This window comes from Anabrus simplex, chromosome 6 (assembly GCF_040414725.1).
Source record: "Anabrus simplex isolate iqAnaSimp1 chromosome 6, ASM4041472v1, whole genome shotgun sequence".
Taxonomy (NCBI): Eukaryota; Metazoa; Arthropoda; class Insecta; order Orthoptera; family Tettigoniidae; genus Anabrus; species Anabrus simplex.
Genome location: NC_090270.1, coordinates 300,412,649 through 300,438,530, shown reverse-complemented (window position 1 = coordinate 300,438,530; position 25,882 = coordinate 300,412,649). Strand labels below are relative to the sequence as shown.

At 36.6% G+C, this 25,882-nt stretch overlaps 1 protein-coding gene across 1 annotated transcript in view; it reads left to right on the top strand.

Annotated features, from left to right (window-relative positions):
* Dnah3 (dynein heavy chain 3, axonemal) overlaps positions 1-25,882 on the top strand; it is a 912,075-nt gene that overhangs the window by 430,228 nt on the left and 455,965 nt on the right. The window contains exons 26-27 of the mRNA XM_068228454.1: positions 16,340-16,533; positions 16,614-16,742. Coding sequence (XP_068084555.1) covers positions 16,340-16,533; positions 16,614-16,742 — 323 coding nt within the window. The remainder of the gene's footprint in view (positions 1-16,339; positions 16,534-16,613; positions 16,743-25,882) is intronic.

The window sequence follows — 25,882 nt, the reverse complement described above, 5'->3', positions numbered from 1 at the left end:
TCTGGAAAAATACGATTTTCGCGATCATGCGTATTCTAGAATGTTAGTCAAAGTTCGCGATCGAAAGTAAGGTTGTGATTGGTGAGTCTAGGTGGCGATAGGGAACTCTTGCATGCTGATTGGCTGCCTCCAAGGCCAGAATTTCCTATATCTAGTGAGCGAGGCAGTGTTCGAATTAATTCTGTATCCTAAAATTTGTCGGTATTGATCTATCTGTCTGCGAGCAGCCTATCTGGATGTCGTCCCCGGCTTCCGGGATGGCACTCTCCTCGGGTAAGCACTCTTGAATTCCGTTCCTGCTAAAATTTCGGTAATGTTCCGATTTGCTCTTCATACAGGAGTCTGCCCTAACCTCGCCTAGATTCACCAAATTACTTACTTATGATGCCTTAGTTTTTCAGCTGGACTTACCTGTTCGTTTCCGAGGCATTCCCATTTCTTGTTTCACTAAAATATGTATATTGTAGTTTAATATTATTTCCCTTGGGGTTTGCCTCTGGTAGTTCTGTATCACTTGAGGTACGCTAGACTTTGGACAACCTGTAAATTGCATTGTACTACTGCATTGGTAACCAGATGTATAGTTGTTTTGAAATTTGAAATTACGCTGATACGAAATAAGCTATGGATACCACTGAACTTATAGCTCGTAACTTAGAATGTATTTGTAAGATTATTTTGTAAATAATATTTTTCAAATCTAAGGATCACGGGCATTTATTTCGGAATCCGCTATCTAAGCCATGTCCATGCCTTTGGTAGGTTCCCAGCCCTTCCATCCTCCCGTTTTGTCGTTCACTAGTTGGCCCTACTGATAGTTACGTACTTGTTTTGTTGGAGATCCGCGTAATGCTTGCTACTGTTTTTCTGAGTGTGTAGTGTTTTCTTATATTGTGTATTGTACTTTTACCTTCCCCTTTTAACTGTGTTTGTGCCTTGTTTGGTGTTACCACTGTAGTCTGAGGTAGCAAGACCTATCTGTGTCGGTGCGACGTAAAGCCCCTAGCAAAAAAAAAAAGTCTTTGGACTGAGGATTTGACATATATATTATACCTGTGTGTAGATTCTACCTCAGCTTAGCTCCATAACAAAGGGATTCCTTGTCTTTCAGTCTAAAGATTGATTGCCTGATTATCTCACTAACAATGGACAAGTGTGGACACATATCCTTCATCAACAATGTTTTGTAACCAATACCAATGGCATCTGTCAGAATTCCACAACAAACTTCTGGTCATCAGTAATCTACCTGACACTTTAAATATTAAATAGGGTTGTGGCACTATATATCGAACACTTAAGGTTATCTCTACGAATTATTGATCAGTATTTTTTTTCCAGTGAAGAAAGGACCTCTGAAATAGTTATAAAACCTTAACGGAACATCCCCTGGTTGCAACTGGCTTGTTCAGACTTTTAAAATGTACAATTTGTAGGCTCCAGGCACCTTTAAATGCAACAGTTGTATTCCTTCATATATCGAACGGTCTGCGTTATATATCGATCAGTGAGGTCTTATTTATCGAACACGATTTTTATATATCAAACAGTAAGGTTTTAAATACCGAACAGAAATATTTATTTTAAATCACTTTATTTTAGACATTATATGATTGTAATAACGTGAGCAAAATAGAATGATTCTTAAATATAAATCACAAAAGTAGAGGAAGCAACATTAATACGCATTAAAATATCCTGAGAAACACAAATAAACAGTTTCTTATCTCTACCCTTCCACAGAGAACAGAACATATCTTTAGACTTCCTTGTTTCTTTTCTTTCTCCTCAATTCTTCCCGGTACTCCTTTGAAGATATCGCGTATGTTTTCTTTAATCTAAACTGATGAGGTTTTTCTGGTACTTGAGGAACTTCGAGAAAATCTCTGACAGAATCTTCACTACTACTCGAGGTGGGTGAGCAAGCGAGTACCGAAGCAATTTCATGCTCATTCAATATTTTCGGCTTGTGAACTTTTACTCAACTCTTCAAAATGACGGCACCAGAAACATCTTTCTTTGGAGAAGGTATATACACTTCTAAACGTTCATCATTCCACGTGAAATCATCTCTTCCCTGATCACCATCATCTTCTGATGAACTGTCTGTCATCGTTTCATTCTGATTAGTAGATATTGTTTCACATGTTGCATTGTACCGAGTTGTAACACTTTTCCAATGAGCATACAAATCTGGTTCACCATCATTCTGTTTTTCTCCATCACATCTTAGTTTGTCATTGAAGTTATCGAGAAGGCAAGAATTCCTCCAGGTCATCAAGCACAAACTTTAACTTCTGATTGGAAGTGGAAAGGGATGATGGGCTGCCTTCGTCACTCTCTTGCTGTTGCCTTCCCACCGGGGATTTCAAAATATCTGCAACACATTTTGTGTAGTCCACAGCGTTGGGATCTAGTGGATAGAGACCACACTTACGAAAGGCGCTTTTCACAATATCTGGCCTAACAGCATCTTCCCAAACTTTCTTTAACATGGGTGTAAAATTTACCTTGGTTACTGATGCACCGAGAATTCATATTTTCTCGTCTTGAAGAGCATTTTCCCATGCTCTCTTTAGAGGTGCAAATACCCCCACATCTGCTGGTTGCAGAAGATGGGTGGCGTTAGGGAAAAGGCAATACAATATTATTCCATTGTCATGACAATATTCACTGACTTGAAGGGATAAGTGACTCCTGTGTCCATCAAGAAATAAAATAACAGGAAGTGTAATTTTCTCTACCTGTAGTTCAGAAACGTTGGGGCCTTCATCCAGCCACTTTCAGTTTTCTCGTAGATCCAAGTTTCAGGTACACTTCTTTGATAAGTTGCTGAAGTCGTATGTTGCTGTAGACGATCATTGTTGGGGCACAACGCCCGTCGGCACAGAAATTTCCGAGCACTGTTATGCCTTCTTTCTCTTTCGAGGTTGCCGTAATTTGAAGCTGTTCCCCTCTGACTCCAAGGTACTTTCCTGAAACCTTATGGAACAGAAAATTTGTCTCGTCTGCATTGAAGATCCTGCTTGGGTCTTCCATAATTGAACTTACATCCTCAGATTCCAGGTAGCACGACAGTCCAGCATACCAACCACATATTCTCTCTTCAGAGACAGCAGCCCTGCCCTTGCTAATGGTTTCAGCCTTCTTCTGAGACAGGGAAGGATGCCGTCCCATAAAACATTTGAACTAGGTTTTACCAGGTCTTCCATACTTAAACGGTGTGCTCCTTCCTGATGACTGCACAATTTGCTGAACAGTGTCAAGTAAATTCTTTTTCTTCAACGGAAATCCTCTCTTAGCCATGTTGATCACCCATTCACTAATGCCCTCCTCTTCTCGTGGACTCAAGAACGGCTTCCGCCCAAGGGCAGTCTGAATCTTCTGACGTCCAGAAAGTTTGTCGTTTAACCTTGTTAAAGGGACCTGGGATGTTTTAGATGCCTGCCTTTGCGACATCATACCGGACTTAACCTGTTGAACAGCTTCAGTCAAGGCAGATAATGAATACTGACACCTTTTCATTTTTTCAACAGGTTTAACTTTGGATTTTGGGATAGTTCCCCCATTGGGCGTCTTAATTTTGACCACAGTCAAGATCTGAGCACTAGTTAAGGAAATAAATAATTATTTTCTGCTTTCTAGTTTTAAATAGCTAAAATGCAATAAAATTGTTTTTTTCAAAGAGTGCGGGATAACTGCCCCCACACACCCCCTCTTGTCGACGCCACTTTATTTGCCGACGACGATGAGAAACCTTGGATAGTGATAGGATTGTTAAATAAAGTGATTAGAACAACGTACGGCATCAGACAGACACAAGACTTCGTAAAGGAAATCTAACTATACCCGATGAAGTTCAAAATTCAGGCCCTCTCAAATTACAGATAGACGCCTCGGCAGTCACGACCACAGATATCCGGACTTCGGCGCCAAATAAAACAGTACTACAAATTAAAATCATAAACAGCCCATTCATTTTCAGTGGTGTTCGATATTAAGGGTTGTTTTTGTATTAAATGAACCTCATTTATCGAACGTCCTTTCGATATTTGAAAATGGGAGTCAAATATCGAACAGTATTTTATTTTAGAAATAAATATGAAGATAGGTGAAAACTCACAATACAAGAAAATAATAAACATGTATGTATGTTAACTCAACCTATTATTTAAAGGATACCTTCTAAAGATACTATTTTACCGACAAAAACAGATAATCACAGGGACACTGCACCTTAGTAACAATACAACAATCTCATCAAAATCCCGCTAAGTCCAAAGTTCTAAGACTTTCCCGCGCTCGCCAACACGGTAACGACTTCGACCTATCGATTGATATAAAGCTAAGTTTGGAAGGGTGAATTTAGAAATCTCACATGTTATGTAAACTTTTCTATATCCTTATTTTGAAACGGGATGTGCAAACTGTTCGATATTTAAAGGATGTTCGATATATAGTGCCATTACCCTAATCAATCTGTTCCAAATGTCAATTACTTGAATGTCATTATTTTAATGTTATTATTATCTGAGCCACGTCTGGATTTCCTATAGACACAGAATCTTAAAGCAAACAGCATGCACAAACTGGAAACAAAATACCTGAGATATCTAACCCCAGCAAGCATTGTGAGGTCTCTGGAACCTTCACAGTTTTATTTGTTTGCTCCGTGCCAATACTTTAGCGCAATGACCCTGGCAGTCCAGTACCTTCAAGCTACTCAGTTAGCTTTAGACAGCTGTTGTGATAACATTGGAATGTTTTCTGTTGTTCTAACTACATAATTATTGTAGATAAATGAGGTAATCCACCTAATCAATACAATATAAAATTAGTACTTCAATTATTTTAGTTATGGTACTAGTTTTGGCCTATTGATATTAGGCCATCATCAGCCATAAGACTATTTTTGTTATATGTTTGGCCAGTTAGCTTTTTAAATGTTTTAAGAAAATGGCCTTATGTAAATAGGCCAAAACTAGTGCCATAATTAAAATAAATTGAGGTACTACTTTTATATTTATTGATTTAAGTGGATTACCTCATTTATCTATAATAATTATATTGCCATCTATATGGAACATGAAAATTATAAATTTTGATCTAACTACATAACTCAAGTTGTCTGCTGGACCTCACCAGTTATAAATTTTCTGTTCTGGTGTGACTTTATTTTCGTATGAAAATAATTTTGAATTTATGATTCGGATTATCAAAGTTGTGTATTAGCAATGCTTCTTTTGAAGAAGATGTGTTTGTGATATTGGACAAATGCACCAATGATGTAGAGGATTCAGACAATGACGATACTGATTACATACAAAGTGACCACAGCTCGAGTTCAGACTTATGGATGACCTTCAAATTAAAGGATATTTTAATTTTTACAATAGGCTTTACGTCGCACCGACACAGATTGGTCTTATGGCATCTATGGGATAGGAAAGGGCTAGGAATGAGAAGGAAGCAGTTGTGTTCTTAAGTAAGATATAGCCCCAGCATTTGCCAGGTGTGAAAATGGGAAACCACAGGAAAACCATCTTCAGAGTTGCTGACAATGAGGTTCAAACCCACCATCTCCCAAATGAAAGCTCACAGCTGCGCAACCCTAACTGCATGGCAACTCGCTTGGTAAAGGATATTTTCGCCTTTGCTTGAGATGAATGGGGAAAGAACAGATTTACATTTCATCTTAGTGTTATGACTAGGATATATTTTAATTTTTCAAGTGTTTGCCTGAATGACTATGTGAAATAGGTTTCGGAAGTACCTAAAGTGTAAGATCTGCTGATTTCCACATACATTTGCTTCTGAGTAAGTCATTTCATAATTTACCGTATTTACGCGAATAATCCCCGCACCCTAACTTTAGGTAGGCTTATTTTGAAAAAAAAAAAAAAAGAAATGCCAACTTTGATGCAAAAAACCGCATCCCAATTTCGTGCTTCAATTTTTTAAAAAAATGTGCGGGTATTATTCACGTAAATATGCAAATAATACCCGCCACCGAATAATCCTGGACCTTAAATTTAGAAAGGCTGATTTTGAAAAAAAAAATGCCAACATTGACGCAAATAAAACCCGCACCCCAATTTCGTGCCTCAATTTTTTTTTTAAATGTGTGGGTATTATTCGCGTAAATATGGTAATTATTGGGACATTTATTGGTATTGTGATTGCACAGTTAGAAATGATTTTTATGTTTTAAGCAGATCATTTGAATATTTTTGACATATTTGATAGAAGCAGACTATAGCTACATGATATTTCAAAAGCATATTAATAACTGCCCTAGAGAGTTATTTCTTAGTGAAATTAGGACAAGTGATTAGAATTAAAAATAACTAAACACAGCATTGTTGATCTAATGACATTTTTTAGAAATAGAAAAACTTATTTGGCCTTAAACATGTGCAGTCCCCCAGACGTCACAACACCGGTTATGTTCCACAATGGTCACAACACTTGCTGAGGGTCAAGAAGAATATTATACTTAAGTCCAAAATAGGTAACACTGTTATGCATTATAGAGATGTTTCTTCAGAATAGCCACTGAATGTTTGATTATCACTGTTATGATTTTTCTTGGATGTTCTCCAAATATGTTGGTAGAGTACCATGAGCTCCTTAAAATAAACTGGTCACAGTTATCTGCTTCAGACCACATGATTTTAGAAAGTGTGGTATAGTCAGTTTATAGATATTTTTCTTCTCATTTTCCACTCCTTTGGGCTGAGTTAGTGATTGCTCACACCGAATGGTTGGATCATTGATTTCTGAAATTAAATTTTCTCCAAAACACAAAAATTATTCTATTGTGGGGTTGGGTACAATTTGTTTGCATGTAGTTCTTTCATGAAAGTCTTCACATTGCTTTCACATCATTCCTGTTTTAATAAAAGTAAAATTCTCCAAATTGCTTATAATAACTTACAACTCATCTATCAGTAACCCGAGTGGAGAATACTACAAAATTAAACATATTACAACGTTGTAATTCCTGTAAAGAAACAACAACAACACACAGTTGTAGTTTGATAACTCCAATGCTGACTTCCTCCTCCTAAAAATGTAATGCTAAAAGAAAACACACAATGTACAGCACTTATCTACCTGAAATTAAGAAGAAAGAGTCTACAGACAAAAGTGACTACAATACACAGTGGGATTCAGAATGCACATTATCATCACATGCCATATTTCTGCATTACTCTGATGATCTTCTTCCCTGATCTGATCATGGTTATCTCATCTCAAATGGATAAAATTCTAATATAAATGCATGAACTTGCCTCAGGTAAGCTTATTTGTGTAACTAGAGTGCTGTTAGATGACTTCACCACCTGTAATCTCATACACGTGTTAAAATTAATTATTTTTCTGTTCCGTAGAATCAATTCTCCATAAGGATGTAGCTATCTCCATAAAATATACTTTCAAAAGTAAACTGGGGTAGGCTAAGCAGTACTGAGTGAACACAACATCAATGATCCCTGCACTCATATGTAAATAAAACTCACTTGTGGTAATACTTATGAAGATTCTACATTCTCTACACTCCTAGCACATTATACTTCAATGTTTGAATGAATGAATGAATGAATGAATGAATACTGATCTGCATTTAGGGCAGTCGCCCAGGTGGCAGATTCCCTATCTGTTGCTTTCCTAGCCTTTTGCTAAAATCAAAGAAATTGGAAATTTATTGAACGTCTCCCTTGGTAAGTTATTCCAATCCCTAACTCCCCTTCCTATAAATGAATATTTGCCCCAGTTTGTCCTCTTGAATTCCAACTTTATCTTGTTATCATAGTTCAAAGACTACATTCCTGTATCAATTATCCAATTATTAACTTGTCCCCAAAGACATTTCACATTGCAACAAATAACAATTCTTATTCATGATTCTTTATTTTAAAGACATACTATCAATTCAGTGTCTAACATATTTGTAATCTCGTAATCATCGCATTTTCAGTATCAATATTACAACACTTGAATTATTCTTTCGAAAAATGTGCATCCCAAAGCATGATATTCTAACTCAGCCCTTATTCAAATCTATCTGAGCCTTATTATAAAATCATAATTTCATGAAGAACATTCTTATTTTGCATCATCTATTCCTATTCATCTAGTGATCCTTGACACCATCACTTATACCAAGAAACAATCATGGTAACATGTATGGAATTCTCGAATCTGATATTGTAAATGAAGTCCTGTCCTATCATTATTAACACATGGTTATGATCTACCAATCTAGTTGCAATATGACTTACGTTGATCACTTGATTAGCTTCTGAGGGTCTACATTCACCATAAATTATTAATAATAATATAAGAGAATTTATTGGACTCCAACCTATTCAATACATTACAGGATGTTAACATTTTTAGTTAAACATCGTTAAAATGGAGACATGTTTCGCCCTCCATGTGGGGCATCATCAGTCATATCAAAGCACCTCAAAATTAAACCAGACGTCTGGTTGGAAATTATGAACATAATATGTAAGAAAGAATACCTTAAAAAACACGTACAAAGTCCTGTCCTAAATGAAATAACAATAGACTAGTTACACATAGTAAAATACGCTAGTGGTTTCTTAATATTAAAATGAGGCCATCATATGCACAGTATAAAAATGAAAGTACCGGTAATCAAAGTCTATATGATATTGAGTTCGATGGTAGTTTTACGTAGTATATACAAATGTTGGCAAAATAAAACACAATTTATAATTACTGTACACTTATTTATAATTGTTAAAATTGATGAGGTAAAACATTCCAATTTGTCTATTTGTAATTTGGCTCCAACCAAAATAATTCGCCCTAGGATTCATGAGGTAGTCAACTCCGTTGGTCACTCTCTATATGAATGGAGTGCACAGTGCAAGTGAACAGCTTTTGTTGATTATAAAATGAGGCTGTGCTAAGACAGAGTTAAAACAACACCGGCTTCAAATGAAGATAGTTAAAAACATCATTAGGTTCTTCCTAGTTGACTAAAGGTTTGCGTATATTTTGTTGTTGAAGTGTGGGAAAGTCAGTTGTTGGTTGAATGGGCAACGGTTGAAAATGTTGTGCAGTGCAATCGATGTTTGAGCTGTCCTACATGTGAGGGAAATCTGAAAATGGAGGATTTGTCTTAATTAGTTAAGTGAAATGACGGAAAAGGAGAAAAAAAATGGGGGAAATCATTGAGAAATGAAAGATGTGAAAGTTAAAACTTACCTTGAAAGCTGTTGAGCTGTTACCTAATTGCTAGGAGGTTTGTGGAGCACTGGCTGTCGCTAATGTCCTGCTCCTCGTGTTGTACGTGTGACGTCTTGGAGGAGGGGAGTGGATTTGTGAAGGCGGGGCTGTGGGTATGTGATTGGCGCTTGGGGAGGAGTTGTGTGTATTGGAGGGAGAATAGGGGCATGATGAGTTGAGCGGCTTAGTGGGGGTGCTTGGAGAGCTTGTTTTGAGGACGTTAACAAGTCTTTTGTCTTTCAGATTTAAACTATTGAGCGAAAATATTAATTGTTCGTAAAGAGGGCTTCGGTTGTCTATTGGATCATTTAAATTTTTATTCTTATTATATTTTTGGTCCAAAAAAATGTATACATTTTTGAACTCGGTCATGAGCCTGCCTTTATCTAGTCTTTTTAAAATTTGGAGATCCTGTTCGATTGTGGTAAAGCTATGCCCGGTGTCTTTCATATGGATGCTCATGGCTGAGTGTTTATTGTGCTTTTGGGCATTGAAATGTTCTGCATATCTAATTGCAAAGCTTCTACCAGTTTGACCGATGTATGAACTGTTACATTCAGCACATTTCAGTTTATAAATGCCAGAGCCCGAAAATTTATTGTCGTCCAAGTTTATCTTATTGTGGTTGAAAAATAGCTTTTGATTAGAATTATGGGTCTTATAGGCTACCCTAATATCATGTTTTTTTAAAGGGGTAGCGATTTGATGTATAATGGGGTTAATGTAGGTGAAAGATGCATATTTAGGCTTATTAATTTTTATTGGGGAGAGGTTCGTGGCCAATTTCAATTCCACTTTATTGATTATTTTCTGTATGATTGAGGGATTGTATCCAGTGAAAACAGCTATTTCTTTTATGGTACTTATTTCTTTTTTTAAATTGACGGTTGACATGGGAATTTTTAATGCTCTGTACACTAAACTGTAAAACGAGGCTTGTTTGAGCGATTGTGGGTGAAGAGAATTTTGTTTTATGGTTGTGGGAGTGAATGAAGGTTTTCTGTGAATCTGGAAATCGAAATTGTTTAAGGTCCTGGTGATTGTAATGTCTAAAAAATTGATGAAATTATTGTCCTCATCTTCTTTAGTAAACTTGATGCAATTATCAAGGCTGTTTAAGTAAGTTAGTATGTCTTCACTATTGTTGCAGCTTTTGTCTATTATTGTTAGTGTGTCATCGACATAGCGTAGCCAAAGACACAAACCATTAATGCTGTTTGTTATTTTACTATTTTCGAGGTTGTCCATATAAATTTCGGCGAGTATTCCCGAAATGGGATCACCCATGGCTAAACCTTCTTGTTTGTATATCTTATTATTGAACGTAAAATAATTGTTATGAAGGACGAAAGTTAGTAATTGTAAGCATTCTTCTATCTCTAACTGACTTAAGGTGCTGTGTTTAGAAAGATTAGTTTGTGTGATTTCGATAGTTTTTTTAGCGGGAATGTTCGAGAACATATTGGTAATGTCAAATGAGCACATTATGTGGTTAGGCTGCAAATTAAATTTATTTAAAGTTTCGCATAATTCTATTGAGTTTTTAATAGGGTGTTTATTGTGAAATGTGAAGTGTTTCTTAAGGAATTTTTGGAGGAACTGAGAAGTTTTGTACGTTGGGCTGTTTCGGCTATTCATGATGGGTCGAATGGGAACGTCATTTTCATGTATTTTTGGCAGTGATCTGACGTTGGGTAATTTGGGATTCATGTTGATGAGTTTTTGATGTTCGTGTTCATTAAATAAAAAAGGTGAATTTTTTAGGAGTGTTTTTAAATTACGCTGAGTTTTTAAGATAGGATCTTTTGAAATTATTGAGTAAGAATTATCGGAAAAGAATTCCTCATCAACATGAATCCCAAATTACCCAACGTCAGATCACTGCCAAAAATACATGAATATGACGTTCCCATTTGACCCATCATGAATAGCCGAAACAGCCCAACGTACAAAACTTCTCAGTTCCTCCAAAAATTCCTTAAGAAACACTTCACATTTCACAATAAACACCCTATTAAAAACTCAATAGAATTATGCAAAAGTTTAAATAAATTTAATTTGCAGCCTAACCACATAATGTGCTCATTTGACATTACCAATATGTTCTCGAACATTCCCGCTAAAGAAACTATCGAAATCACACAAACTAATCTTTCTAAACACAGCACCTTAAGTCAGTTAGAAATAGAAGAATGCTTACAATTACTAACTTTCGTCCTTCATAACAATTATTTTACGTTCAATAATAAGATATACAAACAAGAAGGTTTAGCCATGGGTGATCCCATTTCGGGAATACTCGCCGAAATTTATATGGACAACCTCGAAAATAGTAAAATAACAAACAGCATTAATGGTTTGTGTCTTTGGCTACGCTATGTCGATGACACACTAACAATAATAGACAAAAGCTGCAACAATAGTGAAGACATACTAACTTACTTTAACAGCCTTGATAATTGCATCAAGTTTACTGAAGAAGATGAGGACAATAATTTCATCAATTTTTTAGACATTACAATCACCAGGACCTTAAACAGTTTCGATTTCCAGATTCACAGAAAACCTTCATTCACTCCCACAACCATAAAACAAAATTCTCTTCACCCGCAATCGCACAAACAAGCCTCGTTTTACAGTTTAGTGTACAGAGCGTTAAAAATTCCCATGTCAACCGTCAATTTAAAAAAAGAAATAAGTACCATAAAAGAAATAGCTGTTTTCACTGGATACAATCCCTCAATCATACAGAAAATAATCAATAAAGTGGAATTGAAATTGGCCACGAACTTCTCCCCAATAAAAATTAATAAGCCTAAATATGCATCTTTCACCTACATTAACCCCATTATACATCAAATCGCTACCCCTTTAAAAAAACATGATATTAGGGTAGCCTATAAGACCCATAATTCTAATCAAAAGCTATTTTTCAACCACAATAAGATAAACTCGGACAATAATAAATTTTCGGGCTCTGGCATTTATAGACTGAAATGTGCTGAATGTAACAGTTCATACATCGGTCAAACTGGTAGAAGCTTTGCAATTAGATATGCAGAACATTTCAATGCCCAAAAGCACAATAAACACTCAGCCATGAGCATCCATATGAAAGACACCGGGCATAGCTTTACCACAATCGAACAGGATCTCCAAATTTTAAAAAGACTAGATAAAGGCAGGCTCATGACCGAGTTCAAAAATTTATACATTTTTTTGGACCAAAAATATAATAAGAATAAAAATTTAAATGATCCAATAGACAACCGAAGCCCTCTTTACGAACAATTAATATTTTCGCTCAATAGTTTAAATCTGAAAGACAAAAGACTTGTTAACGTCCTCAAAACAAGCTCTCCAAGCACCCCCACTAAGCCGCTCAACTCATCATGCCCCTATTCTCCCTCCAATACACACAACTCCTCCCCAAGCGCCAATCACATACCCACAGCCCCGCCTTCACAAATCCACTCCCCTCCTCCAAGACGTCACACGTACAACACGAGGAGCAGGACATTAGCGACAGCCAGTGCTCCACAAACCTCCTAGCAATTAGGTAACAGCTCAACAGCTTTCAAGGTAAGTTTTAACTTTCACATCTTTCATTTCTCAATGATTTCCCCCATTTTTTTTCTCCTTTTCCGTCATTTCACTTAACTAATTAAGACAAATCCTCCATTTTCAGATTTCCCTCACATGTAGGACAGCTCAAACACCGATTGCACTGCACAACATTTTCAACTGTTGCCCATTCAACCAACAACTGACTTTCCCACACTTCAACAACAAAATATACGCAAACCTTTAGTCAACTAGGAAGAACCTAATGATGTTTTTAACTATCTTCATTTGAAGCCGGTGTTGTTTTAACTCTGTCTTAGCACAGCCTCATTTTATAATCAACAAAAGCTGTTCACTTGCACTGTGCACTCCATTCATATAGAGAGTGACCAACGGAGTTGACTACCTCATAAATCCTAGGGCGAATTATTTTGGTTGGAGCCAAATTACAAATAGACAAATTGGAATGTTTTACCTCATCAATTTTAACAATTATAAATAAGTGTACAGTAATTATAAATTGTGTTTTATTTTGCCAACATTTGTATATACTACGTAGAACTACCATCGAACTCAATATCATATAGACTTTGATTACCGGTACTTTCATTTTTATACTGTGCATATGATGGCCTCATTTTAATATTAAGAAACCACTAGCGTATTTTACTATGTGTAACTAGTCTATTTTTTATTTCGTTTAGGATAGGACTTTGTACGTGTTTTTTAAGGTATTCTTTCTTACATATTATGTTCATAATTTCCAACCAGACGTCTGGTTTAATTATGAGGTGCTTTGATATGACTGATGATGCCCCACATGGAGGGCGAAACATGTCCCCATTTTAACAATGTTTAACTAAAAATGTTAACATCCTGTAATGTATTGAATAGGTTGGAGTCCAATAAATACTCTTATATTATTATTGAGATTCCTTCAATATGGAAAATAAAATGATTTTCATTACTTGTAACCATAAATTATTCCCAACTTCACAAGGAAATTAAATTCAACACTTAACACATTGTAACTACCTTTTAAAATGTGTTCAGAAGACCCTATTTAAACTTCCTTCAAGCTACTTCTTGTAAAATCTTAATTTATCCTAACTTTAAACACTCACTTAAAGATATCTGAAAAAAAAAAAAAAAAAAAAAAAAAAACATGATAAAATATAACAATGTGACGAAAGAATAGTAAAAATGACCACTTAGCTGGAGACAGCTTCACTTTGCCCTCACATTGGCTGATTATAGTCAACGAACAATCATCTCGGCCCTTGAAGTGCATCTGTTATTTAGCCACTCATCGTGCTGATCATTGCTTGGGTTTCAACATTAACATATTTCATTTCCATCTGGGATACCTGAAACTTGAAATTTTGTATTAAAAATATGCCATACATTTTTAAACATTTCACTCAGTTTATGGATTACACTTACCTGACATGTTTGAGCTCGATGACCTTGTAACTATTCGTTCTCTCTTAATACAATGATTTGAGCATTTATCCACTTTTAAGTAAATGTTGCTTGGTGCTCATCAACTATTTCACCACAAACTTTTAAAGATAGTACACACTGTTTGATGCTAATACAGGTAGCTCATGAACAGAGAACAATTGCAAGAAAAATTAAGTTCATTATTTCAAGTTCCGTGTTGACTATAGTGCCTGTATTAAGGTATAACATTTTGACCTATACGACACATTATAATCTTGCAGATTATTCAGTTAACATTATATTTTAAGAGTGTGCATGTTTCAGCTCAATTGAGCCATCATCAGCACTGGAAAGACATAAAAATGGAGTGAGACTCATTAAATTAAGATAATCAATAATAACATAATTTAACTTTCTTATATATATATATAAATTATATTGTCTATTGAGTCTCTTATGAGATACCTTAATATAAAAATACATGTGTTATAGATGAACAGAGGTGAAATATGGTGAGAATGACACTTACAAATCTTGTGGTAATTGACTCCATCCACTGAAATCTTTTTGTTTGAAGAATGTAACCTTGTTGTAATATTATTGACGTTATGTGTTACCTAAGATGTTATCTTCTTCTTCTTTTTATACCGCTTTTCCCACACCTGTGGGGTTGCAGGTGCAAAGTCGCACATGTGGATTTGGTCCTGTTTTATGGCCAAATGCCCTTCCTCACGCCAACCCTATATTGAGGGATGTAACCACTATTGCGTGTTTCTGTGGTGGTTGGTAGTGTGGTGTGTTGTGCTGTGTGATTATGAAGAGGAGAGTGTTGGGACATACACAAACACCTAGTCCCAGAGCCAGAAAAATTAATCAGAAGCAATTAAAATCCCCGACCCGGCAGGAATCGAACCCAGGGCCCTCTGAATGGAAGGGCAGAACACTGACCATTCAGCCAACGAGTCGGACTACCTAAGATGTTATCTACATGAAAGGAATACACCTTGAGTATACTAGACTGAAATATTATGAAAATGTTTCATGGAATCAAACAAAGAGCACATGAGTTATACCAAATGTGACTTACAAACTGGCCCCTGGCTACACTGAGCTTCTGAAATATTTGCAAATCCCTAGATAGACAAACTACATGATGGAAAACTGTATGCATTTCATCAGGACTCTGCACTTGCACACAAAGCTGTGACAATGCAAGATTGGATGGCAGCCAATCTGTACAACCACATCACATCAAATATGTGGTCACCTGACTCACCAGATTTTGATCCCCTAGATTTTGTGTGTGAGTGTTGTTGAACGAGACACTAATGAACATTCTCACAATACAATCAATTCTCTAAAAGTTGCCATTGGCCGTGCTGTTAAGGGCGCGCAGCTGTGAGCTTGCATCCGGGAGATAGTGGGTTCGAATCTCACTGTCGGCAGTCCTGAAGATGGTTTTCCATGGTTTCCCATTTTCACGTCAGGCAAATGCTGGGGCTGTACCTTAATTAAGGCCATGGCCGCTTCCTTCGAACTCCTAGACCTTTCCTATCCCATCATCACCATAAGATCTATCTGTGTCGGTGCGATGTAAAGCCGCTAGCAAAAAAGAAAAAAAATGCCATTACCAGGGTAATGTCCAACATAAATAACGACCGTGCAAATGCTTCTGGTCCTGCATCGAAGCTGTTATTGCAGCTAAATGCACTTAAATTGAATATACTTTTACTCCAACCATTATTGTATATGTGTACAAAGATTCGTATCAATATGTTTCATTATTCATTATATATATATTTTTTTTTTTTGGGCTGTCTCTGATATATCCTCGAACACCTTGCTATCCAACCTGTAAATATACTGGAAAGTAAACTCATAAAAATAGATAAAAACTTCTACAAATACATACATTAAATTATATATAAACCACCAAACAAGCAATATTATTGATGAGTACATGTTAAGAAATTACAGTTTACCCTTTATACAAATAAATTTCAAGTGTCTTGGAAAAAAATAAAGAATCTTTACAGTAGCATTAATACTGTTTATCTTTTGTTATTAGGGTTTAGCTCAGGCTGGTGCATGGGCTTGTTTTGATGAGTTTAATCGAATTGAACTGGAAGTCTTGTCAGTGGTTGCTCAGCAGATCCACAGTATTCAGATGGCAATCAGGCAGGGAGTTTCTAAATTTATGTTCGAAGGAACTGAGATAAGCCTTGATCCAACATGCTCCATTTTCATCACCATGAACCCTGGGTAAGCATTTGTAATATAAGAAAATCTCCTATGAGTATTTCCTTAGTATTCACACAACATGTTGGTCTTTCCCCTTCAAGCTATGCTGGACGACAAGAGCTGCCTGATAATCTGAAAGTACTGTTTCGGACTGTAGCAATGATGGTTCCTGACTATGGTATGATTGGAGAAATCTCACTGTACTCAATGGGGTTTGTTGATGCTAGAAGGTAAGAAATATTGTGGTGTTTAATTCAGAAATTAAGTTATAAGGATATGTTATGTGCTGAACAGAAGGAGGAATAGATAGCGATATCAAAAGATATTTCTTTTCAAAGTGTATAAAAATATTTGCATGCATCAGCAAATGAGCTGGTGTCATTATGGGAGGTTGTATAGAATGACTTCCAGCATTGAATATTGAATTTTCACGACCGCATTGGAATCGACTTCCAACATTGCTTGCAGAACCTTTACTGATGCTGGCAAAAGGGTATAGTCACCCAAGGGGATTTACTTTGAAGGTAGTTGTGCATCAGTGAGTGGCAGAATGAAAACATTGTGATTCATTGTTTGTCATCTATCACTCCATTGGAGATTTCACTAAACAGGATTATCAAGCTAGTCAGTATGGATCTGAACAGTGAACAGAAAATTTTCCCTTGCTGTCACAGACTAGAATCTAAAGGTGTATGTAGTGTGTAAGTGCTTGTTCATGATGTTTCCATACGGAATGCATTGGTTTGGATAACACAGAAAATTTTTCTTACACCAGAGGCTCCAGTAAAGAAATGGAAATGTGACCAAGTTTGCTGTGCCTCACAGTCTCAGAACTTGTGTACAATTATTGAATATAATTTAGATAAAATGTTAAAGAAAGTATGAACATTGATGGCAAAGGACGTATTCAAGGCTCAGGTGAATCAGTATGGTTAATCTTTTACAGAGAATTGAAAGTATTTTTCATCAGATTGTGGCCTTTGAGCCTCGTCTTAAAGATGCAAGGGGAAAAATAAATTAAAGAATGAATAATATTGAATCCCCTTTAAACAACAAGCGTCGAACCATGATAAATCAAAAATCAAACTTATTTTTTCTGCAGGTGGTCTCAGCAACACTGTAATTGTCACATTCTTTGATGTACAATATAACTATTATAAATAGTTATATTGTACATTTAGACCAGTCAATACGGACCAAACACAATATTAACCTATCATGGTTAAGTTTATTAACATTCTTTGATTTCGGGAAGAAACTGAATCACAGTCCTTGTCTTATCAAAATCATCTGTACATCTAAAGATGTTGCAGTTCATCTAATGAAGAACTTTAATCTAACAAAGAAGTCATAGCAGCAGACTCTTACATCTCTTAAAGTATTAGGTACTTGCTATGATAGAATGCCCAGAGAGAAAGCACCTGAAGAAATTTTGAGAATAACTGGACAAAAGAACCAGAGCCAACAAAGCAGGTAGCAATTTTTTAAAAAGCTATTTGTTTGGGGCGTTGACCCTACTTGCACCATGTGATATGAACCTGCATGTAATTGGAATGGAGGAAGTGTAGAGAGTTAAATGTGAGGAAAGGAATGTTAAGGACAAGACAAACACCCAGTCCCCAGGCCAGGGATATTAATTATTTACAATTAAAAAACCCTGACCCAGTGGGGAATCGAACCTGGGGCCGCCAGGTGACAGGCAGACACGTTGCCCCCTACACCGCGGGGCCGGACACGCAGGTAGCATAGTAAAATTTGACAGTAGGGTGCCTTAAAAAAATAAGGAGTTAATAGAAGTACTATATTTCTTATAATATTAGGGGCTGCATGACTGAGGCAATAAGGACATGCTCGATTCACCTGGAAGGACATGGGTTCGATTCTCTGTCAGGAAGTCGAAAAATTTAAGAAACGAGATTTCAACTTCCAGAAGAACACATGGCCCTGAAGTTCACTCAGCCTACACCAAAAATGAGTACCAGGTTAATTGCTCGGGTCAGAGGCAGCCAGGCATAAAACTAACCATTCTGCTGCATCATGTACTGAGGTTACAGATAGTGGAAGCCTTCACCTTCCATCCCTCCAAGGGCCTTCATGGCCTGTATGGAGATGACTTTGCTTTCTTTGCTTTTGCTTTTATTTCTTCTAATATTGTCAATGTGCCATCATCTACTTCACTTGAAGCCTGTTTGTCTCTATCGATCTATTTCACAATGCTAAACTGTTCCTAAGCTGCATATATATTCCTCCTTATAAATTGTCAGAAGACTGTATCAATTTCATATTAAACTGCTATGCTGTCGAGGAAACTGTGAACAGATTTAATTTAGAACCATCTGAGACCATCCTGGTGGGTGATCTCAACATTTCTTATGTGGACTGGAGAAACTGGTCCCACTACATCATATCATCATCTCTGCTATGTACTAAATCTGGAACAGCTCAACCATGCTGTCAACTAAAGTGTATTTCTTGATCTTGTGTGGATTTCCAGATGTAGTACTACAGGAAGATATCTGTTCTCTCATTGATACTGGCAGTTTATGTCCTGCTATGAGTGTGATTATCCTATTTCATGTTACTCTGTCTATACCTAAATTTGTGTGTCATTTAGGTGATATATTCAGTCACTTCCAGTCAGTTGACTTTCCTGACTTACAGTGGTTTCAACATACAAACTTCCTTTTTGAAAATTTTGTTGCTACCCTAAAAGCAACAATTCTGCAGTATCACCATCATCACAAATCAATTTACTCATTTTTGAGAGTCGTGACCTCACTGGCTTGGTTTTTGCTTGTTACATCTCTGCTGTAGCCTTGCCATCATGGACGATCTTCGGTTCCCTCATGACACATTGAAAAGATACACTGATGATGGTCTTCACTTCTCCTATCCATCTGGTGGCAGTCCATCCCCATGGTCTATTGCCCTCAACCTTCCCTTCCATGATTTTCTGTAGAATTTCTGCAGATTACCTCGCAATGTGTCTAAAGAACTGAAGTATTCCTTCATTGATAGGAGGAAAAGTGTCGATCAGTTACCATTTATCTGCATTTAGTGCAGTCGCCCACATTGATAGGAGAAAAACCAAATGAGTTCACCATGCGGTTAGGGGTGCACAGCATTCAGGAGGTAGTGGGTTTGAGCTCCATTGTCAGTAGCCCTGAAGATGGATTTCTGTGGTTTTCCATTTTCACACCAGGCAAATATTGGGTTTGTACATTAATTATGGCCACAGCCTCTTCCTTACCACTCCTAGCCCTTTCCTGCCCATCATCGCTATCAGACCTGTCCTTGTCAGTGTAACGTAAAGCTACTTGTAGAAAATTTGGTAGTAGAAAGTTCCCATGCTGGTTTACATATGTTTAGATTCGTATCAACGGACACACACCAGGTCTCAACTTCATTTAAACTCAGGTCTCAGCTGTTTTTAAACTATCTTGTAGTACTACACAGTCATTTTGGCTAAGGCAGATTGTATCACAATGGACCAATACTCTTTGTTATCGTTTTGAGAGCCATCTTTATGTATTGGCACAGTCTAAACTATCTTCAGCATATTAGAAAATACTTAAAATACATCAATTATTTAAGATGAATCCTCTGTTTAAGAGTCCCATTTCACCAATGCAGTACAGATTCTCTTCTGAAAAATCAACCGCTATCAACCTGATATCGATACAAAACAGAATTCCTCGATGTGTTCATAGATCATAAGCAACTTGATGCAACTGTATATCTAGACCTAAGTAAAGCATTTAATAAGGTGAGTCACCCAATCCTTTTGGTGGGACATGAAACTCATGGTATCATAGGATCACTCCTAAGTCAGGCAACCCCTGCTGTAAACACAAAGCTAGGAAAAAAAAAATCATAATATGATGGCATACAATATCCTAATCCCCTGAAACTATCACCTAAAAATGAGGGAAAATAAATAGAAGTGTTGAAAGCATAGGCTTTGAGTGCCTTATCCTAAGCCCCTAAAACAGTGACGTTGAACTCACTGACTATTGCTGTTAGCTGAGGTGTGCTTTGTTTCCTCTGCTGCCAGTCATCTCTGCTATATGGCATAACTGTTGACACAAACACTAACATGTCAGCAAGAGGTAACAAAACAGCTAGTCTATAATAAACATGATATTCTTAATTTATCATCAACATGCAAGATCCTCGTACATTGTCCATACTCATTTATGGTCTAACATTCAATATTACTGGAACTACATTTACAAAATTGTTTATATTTTCATATTTGTTAACATACAAATATTATTTATGTAACCAAATTTGGCTTATTACACAAACAATAATGATAAAGAAGATATTTGACACATATTTCTATTCTCCGGACCACCTTTTGAGCAGACTAAAGTGGAAGGGATGTCATTGTCTCGTCACACTCGCCGTGGTTGCCAAATGAGGTTAGGCATAGATATCAAGGAAGTTGCCATATGAGCCGGCATGCGATTCAAAGTTGTACTCCACCACTATAATACGGCACAGCTCACGGATTGAACCTCGAATGAATTTAAAATAATTAATATATTAACGTATGTGTGTTAGAATCCCATACAGTTTTTTAACGGCTTACATCTTTAAACAATTAATTTACTGAATTACATTTTGAATGTGAAAACCTACAATCTGTTTTCCAGTCAGTGACCAGGTCAGGGATGGAATAAATGAACCCCCATCTTGCGGCGAGGATAGGAATTGAGCTGGCTGCTGAAGCCTGTCTCACTCCTCTGGCGCAATGATTAATGACTGACAGATGAAATTAAATGATACTGGAGAGTGATGCTGGAATGAAAGATGACAGGGAAAACCGGAGTACCCGGAGAAAAATCCATCCCGCCTCCGCTTTGTCCAGCACAAATCCCACATGGAGTGACCGGGATTTGAACCACGGAACCCTGCATTGAAAGGCCGACGCGCTGCCACCTGGGCCACGGAGGCTTTCACAATTTTAATGTACTAACTACAATTTCACGCTTAAAGCATTGCGAACGAATTCTTTTGACATAAACAGTACGCATTACATTCATTAAATTATTACTATTATTATTATTATTATTATTATTATTATTATTATTATTATTATTATTATTATTATTATTATTATTATTATTATTATTATTATTATTATTATTATTATTATCAATAGACTATATATAATATTTTATTATTTATTATTCATCATTATTATCTAAATACAGGTATATGGCCTGATTCCTGATTGAAATGAACTGCTACTCACGGGCGGTTTATGAATAAGCGAGAGAAGGGAGGATTATGTACTCGTACTGGAATTAACTTGAAACTGACAGATGAGGTTGGGGATCCAGGCAAAAACCTGTCCCACCTCCGCTTTGTCCAGCTCAATTTCAATAAATTAATTATTACAAATATATATTTTTAAATTATTATTATTATTATTATTATTATTATTATTATTATTATTATTATTATTATTATTATTATTATTATTATTATTATTATTATCATGCAGGAGGTTTCAGCGTCAGCTTACCTTGTGCTGCAGTAATTAATCTGTGTCACTATCGAGTGGCTGCACACCCAAGTCGGAATCAGAGCCGGGGTCAGCACACGAGGTAAACTAATACTGCCGTCAATACTATTCGCATGGAAATGCTTATAAACAGACAGAATCATATTTCTCTCAACGGACGTAAATATCTCTCCTTTCTTCTTCAACTGATTACAGTCTGGTGAATTTTTGTTCGGATCCATTCCACAATAATATCCAATAACTAGTAAGAAGAAACCTACAAACGTACAAGAGACAACAAGAATTATGAATTAGCACACAATACGCACATGCACTGTTTTTGTAAAAGTGAAGCACACTGATAAAATTCTCTCACTGCTGTTTTAAACATACTATGTTTGGAACTGAACCCACGTGTTCAGGACATTCACTGAGTGAGTAAGTATGGCAGCTCCGCATTGACTGCACCATTGCCAAAACTCGCTCTGCGTAGCGCACCCCCTTGCCCCCTCACCTACCGTGTGACAACACCGTAGGCACTGCCCCTGTCGCCTGCGCCGTCCCCTGGTCTATACGCATAAAATGATTTGTATTTCCAAATATGAATAATAATGTCCTCAAAATAAGCATTAAATTGTTCAGAGAAATTGATATAGATTCTATATTTATCACATCTAAAGCAGAATCTAAACGCCTGTAAATCCATTAGACTTCCTCTCTGTACAAGTAAATCTATAACTAATAGAAGACCTTCTGAAATCAGGCTCATATCCTGCATTAAAAAATTTGAAGAAAGTAAAAATCAGCTGTTGAAATTATTACTGTAATCTGGATCACCTTGAGGAAGAATGGTTAAGATTCTATACAGGCATTTCTCTGATGGTAAAAGTAAATGCATCAAGAGCAGGAATTAATTACAAGCTTTTCATTCATTATCTTCCTCTGGTGAAAAAAAAAAAATACTTGATAGTGAAACAGCAGCTATTTCCCTAGTCCTGCAACAGCTCTTGTATACAGATTAGGCTTTTCAGAAAGTTGGAATGTTGATTGACTCTAATGCAGCAAGACAAGCAGTATCCTCAGTCAGTCTGTCAGTCTAAAAAAAAAAAAAAAAAAAAAGAATATACATACCATAAGAAACGATCTTGAAAATCTAGGAGTTTTTGGAAAAGCTTGTATTCTTGCGGATTCCCTCCGATATTGGACTGGAGGGATAGCAAATTCATTGACTAAGAAAGACATCAATTTACATACAAAAGAGATACCACCTCAAATACATTTGCTAAAAAACCTCTTGTCACAAATTATATAAAACCAACTGCTTAACAGCTTGACACAAAAAAAATTGGAAGGAAAACCATGAAAACTGGGAGAGAGGAAGGAAGCAGTGGCAAATTTTAGTCACAGGACAGGACAGGACACGACACGACTGCCTTGCTATGTATTTAAGAATTTGCATTTATGAGTCCAGCAAGTGACCACTGTGCCTGGGTTCCCAATTCCATCATGGATGAGAAACATCTTCTCCACTTGTCAGAATTTGAGAACAATCAACCAAGTTTCAGAGACATCACTAAGCTCTACTGCGATGCCAGATCAGTGATGATAAGATGACTTTCTTCACATCAGCAGCAGCAACAACAACAACAACAACAACAAAAACATATTTATTGAAGTCCATATTGCTACCCGTATGGTCCAACATAGCTCACTCTGTAGATGAGTGGTAGAGTGCTGGCCTCTAGGTATTCGACACTCCATGTCGTATGGTGGCGGTATGCAAAAGATCTCTTGTGAGACACTCAGTGTTTACCCAACAGAATTAATGAAAACTCGGCCATAGAACACCCAGGAGAGATCAGCTTTACTCTGCCATCTGGTAGAAGAAAATGCGATGTTGAACTTGATGTGCAGGCAGCCTGAGGCCATACTGTTATTATTTATGGTCTAACATTCACTATTGTTGGAACTAACTACATTTACAACATTGTTTATTTTTTCATATTTGTTAACATGCAAATATTATTTATGTAACCAAATTTGGCTGATTACAAAAACAGTAATGATAAAGAAGGAAGTTTTAACCTTAATAAAAATCTTAGACTCATCAAAACATCGCTGTACAAAATATAAACAAACAGGTTGGGAAACATGACAACTACGGGATGGATGTGGGAAGCAGAATGAAACCCTGAGAGGTAATGGAGTGCAGCCTTTCCAATTAAAGAAAATGGAGAGGGTAATTGCGCTTGGATCACAACATTTATTTAAAAAGAAGAGAACTCAGAAACTCAAAAAGTGAAGGACCTAGTTACAAAGGGAAAATATGTTATTAGACATACCTGCAGACCTGTGCAGTACCGAGCTCGATAGCTGCAGTCGCTTAAGTGCGACCAGTATCCAGTATTCGGGAGATAGTAGGTTCGAACCCCATTGTCGGCAGCCCTGAAAATGGTTTTCCGTGTTTTCCCATTTTCACACCAGGCAAATGCTGGGGCTGTACCTTAATGCCATGGCCTCTTCCTTCCCACTCCTAGCCCTTTCCTGTCCCATCGTCGCCGTAAGACCTATCTGTGCGCCGGTGTGATGTAAAACAACTAGCAAAAAAAAAAAAAAATCTGTGCAGTGTGCTAAAAGTAATATTTGTCACTATATTCAAACCAATAGAAACCTTAATCCGACAACACATGTCGATTTAAGTAAGGGTTATTCCCATTCCACGCAGACAAATATAGAAATTATACCAAACACACAGGTACCGTAAAATTGCATCATTATCTAAATCACCTCAGATAAATATGCGTAGATTTTCCATACGTATGAAAGGAGATACAGAAATACCAGGAGGCAAACCCGAGGGATAGTTACAAACTAATACAAAGGTAAAGAAAAGGGTATCGCCTCCAAACAAATTGTATATGACCTTAGCTGAGAAGCTCAGTCATTTTGACAAAATTAGCAGTGAATGTGAAATTCGAGGGCAAACTCCTGCATAAGGAAATAAAAAAGTAAATTGTTACATTTGAATGAAGTTCAAAATGAAATAAAGGAAGAAACAGTGCTTACCCTGAGACCAGGTTTGCCATGAAGGGACCGAAGGACAAACATGTCTGCTCGCTAAGATGGTCAGATAATCAAAAACACAGATTCCCACCGAAGAAGGGGGGTAAGATTGAGAAACAGGAAATGGTGCAACCACCTAAGAAAACCAATTAGAATGCAGAATTCACCTTCAACTTTCACATTCACCAATTACATTCACTTTTACTTTCTCCAATCAAAAGTCTCTTCTTTTTTGCTGACACAGTGATGATAAATGTGTGAGAAAAGTTTTCATTTATGCAGCAGGAAACTTGCTTCCAGAACTGCGTGTGTAGGTAGAGGGTGTTTCATAAATTTTGATAAAGACAAAAATATTAAAATCCACAGATAAAATGGTAATTTTTGATACAACCAATAAATAAGTGTTTCTAAAACAGACAATTTAAAATGATCTGCATGGGTCCAGGTTTATGAGATCAAAACAGTTCTTCCTTGTCCAAAATTTCAGTCCAAACAGAATAAAATATTATACAAAAAAGTGTATATATATATATATATACATTTTATCTGTACATTGCTCAGAATTTGAAAAGAACGATATTTCTGTATCGGTTATGTCCACAGTAACAAAGAAATGCACTTTTTACTTTTCCGTAATTTCTGTGTGTCTGTATGTATGCACATCATGATAAAATGGCTGAAGAGAATTTAATGAAAATCCTTATGTAAAATCGGGGAATGAGCCACTACAATCTAGGCTATAAATCATTTTATTTATGCTCAGTGAAATAGTAGTTTAGGAGAAATTTAATGAAA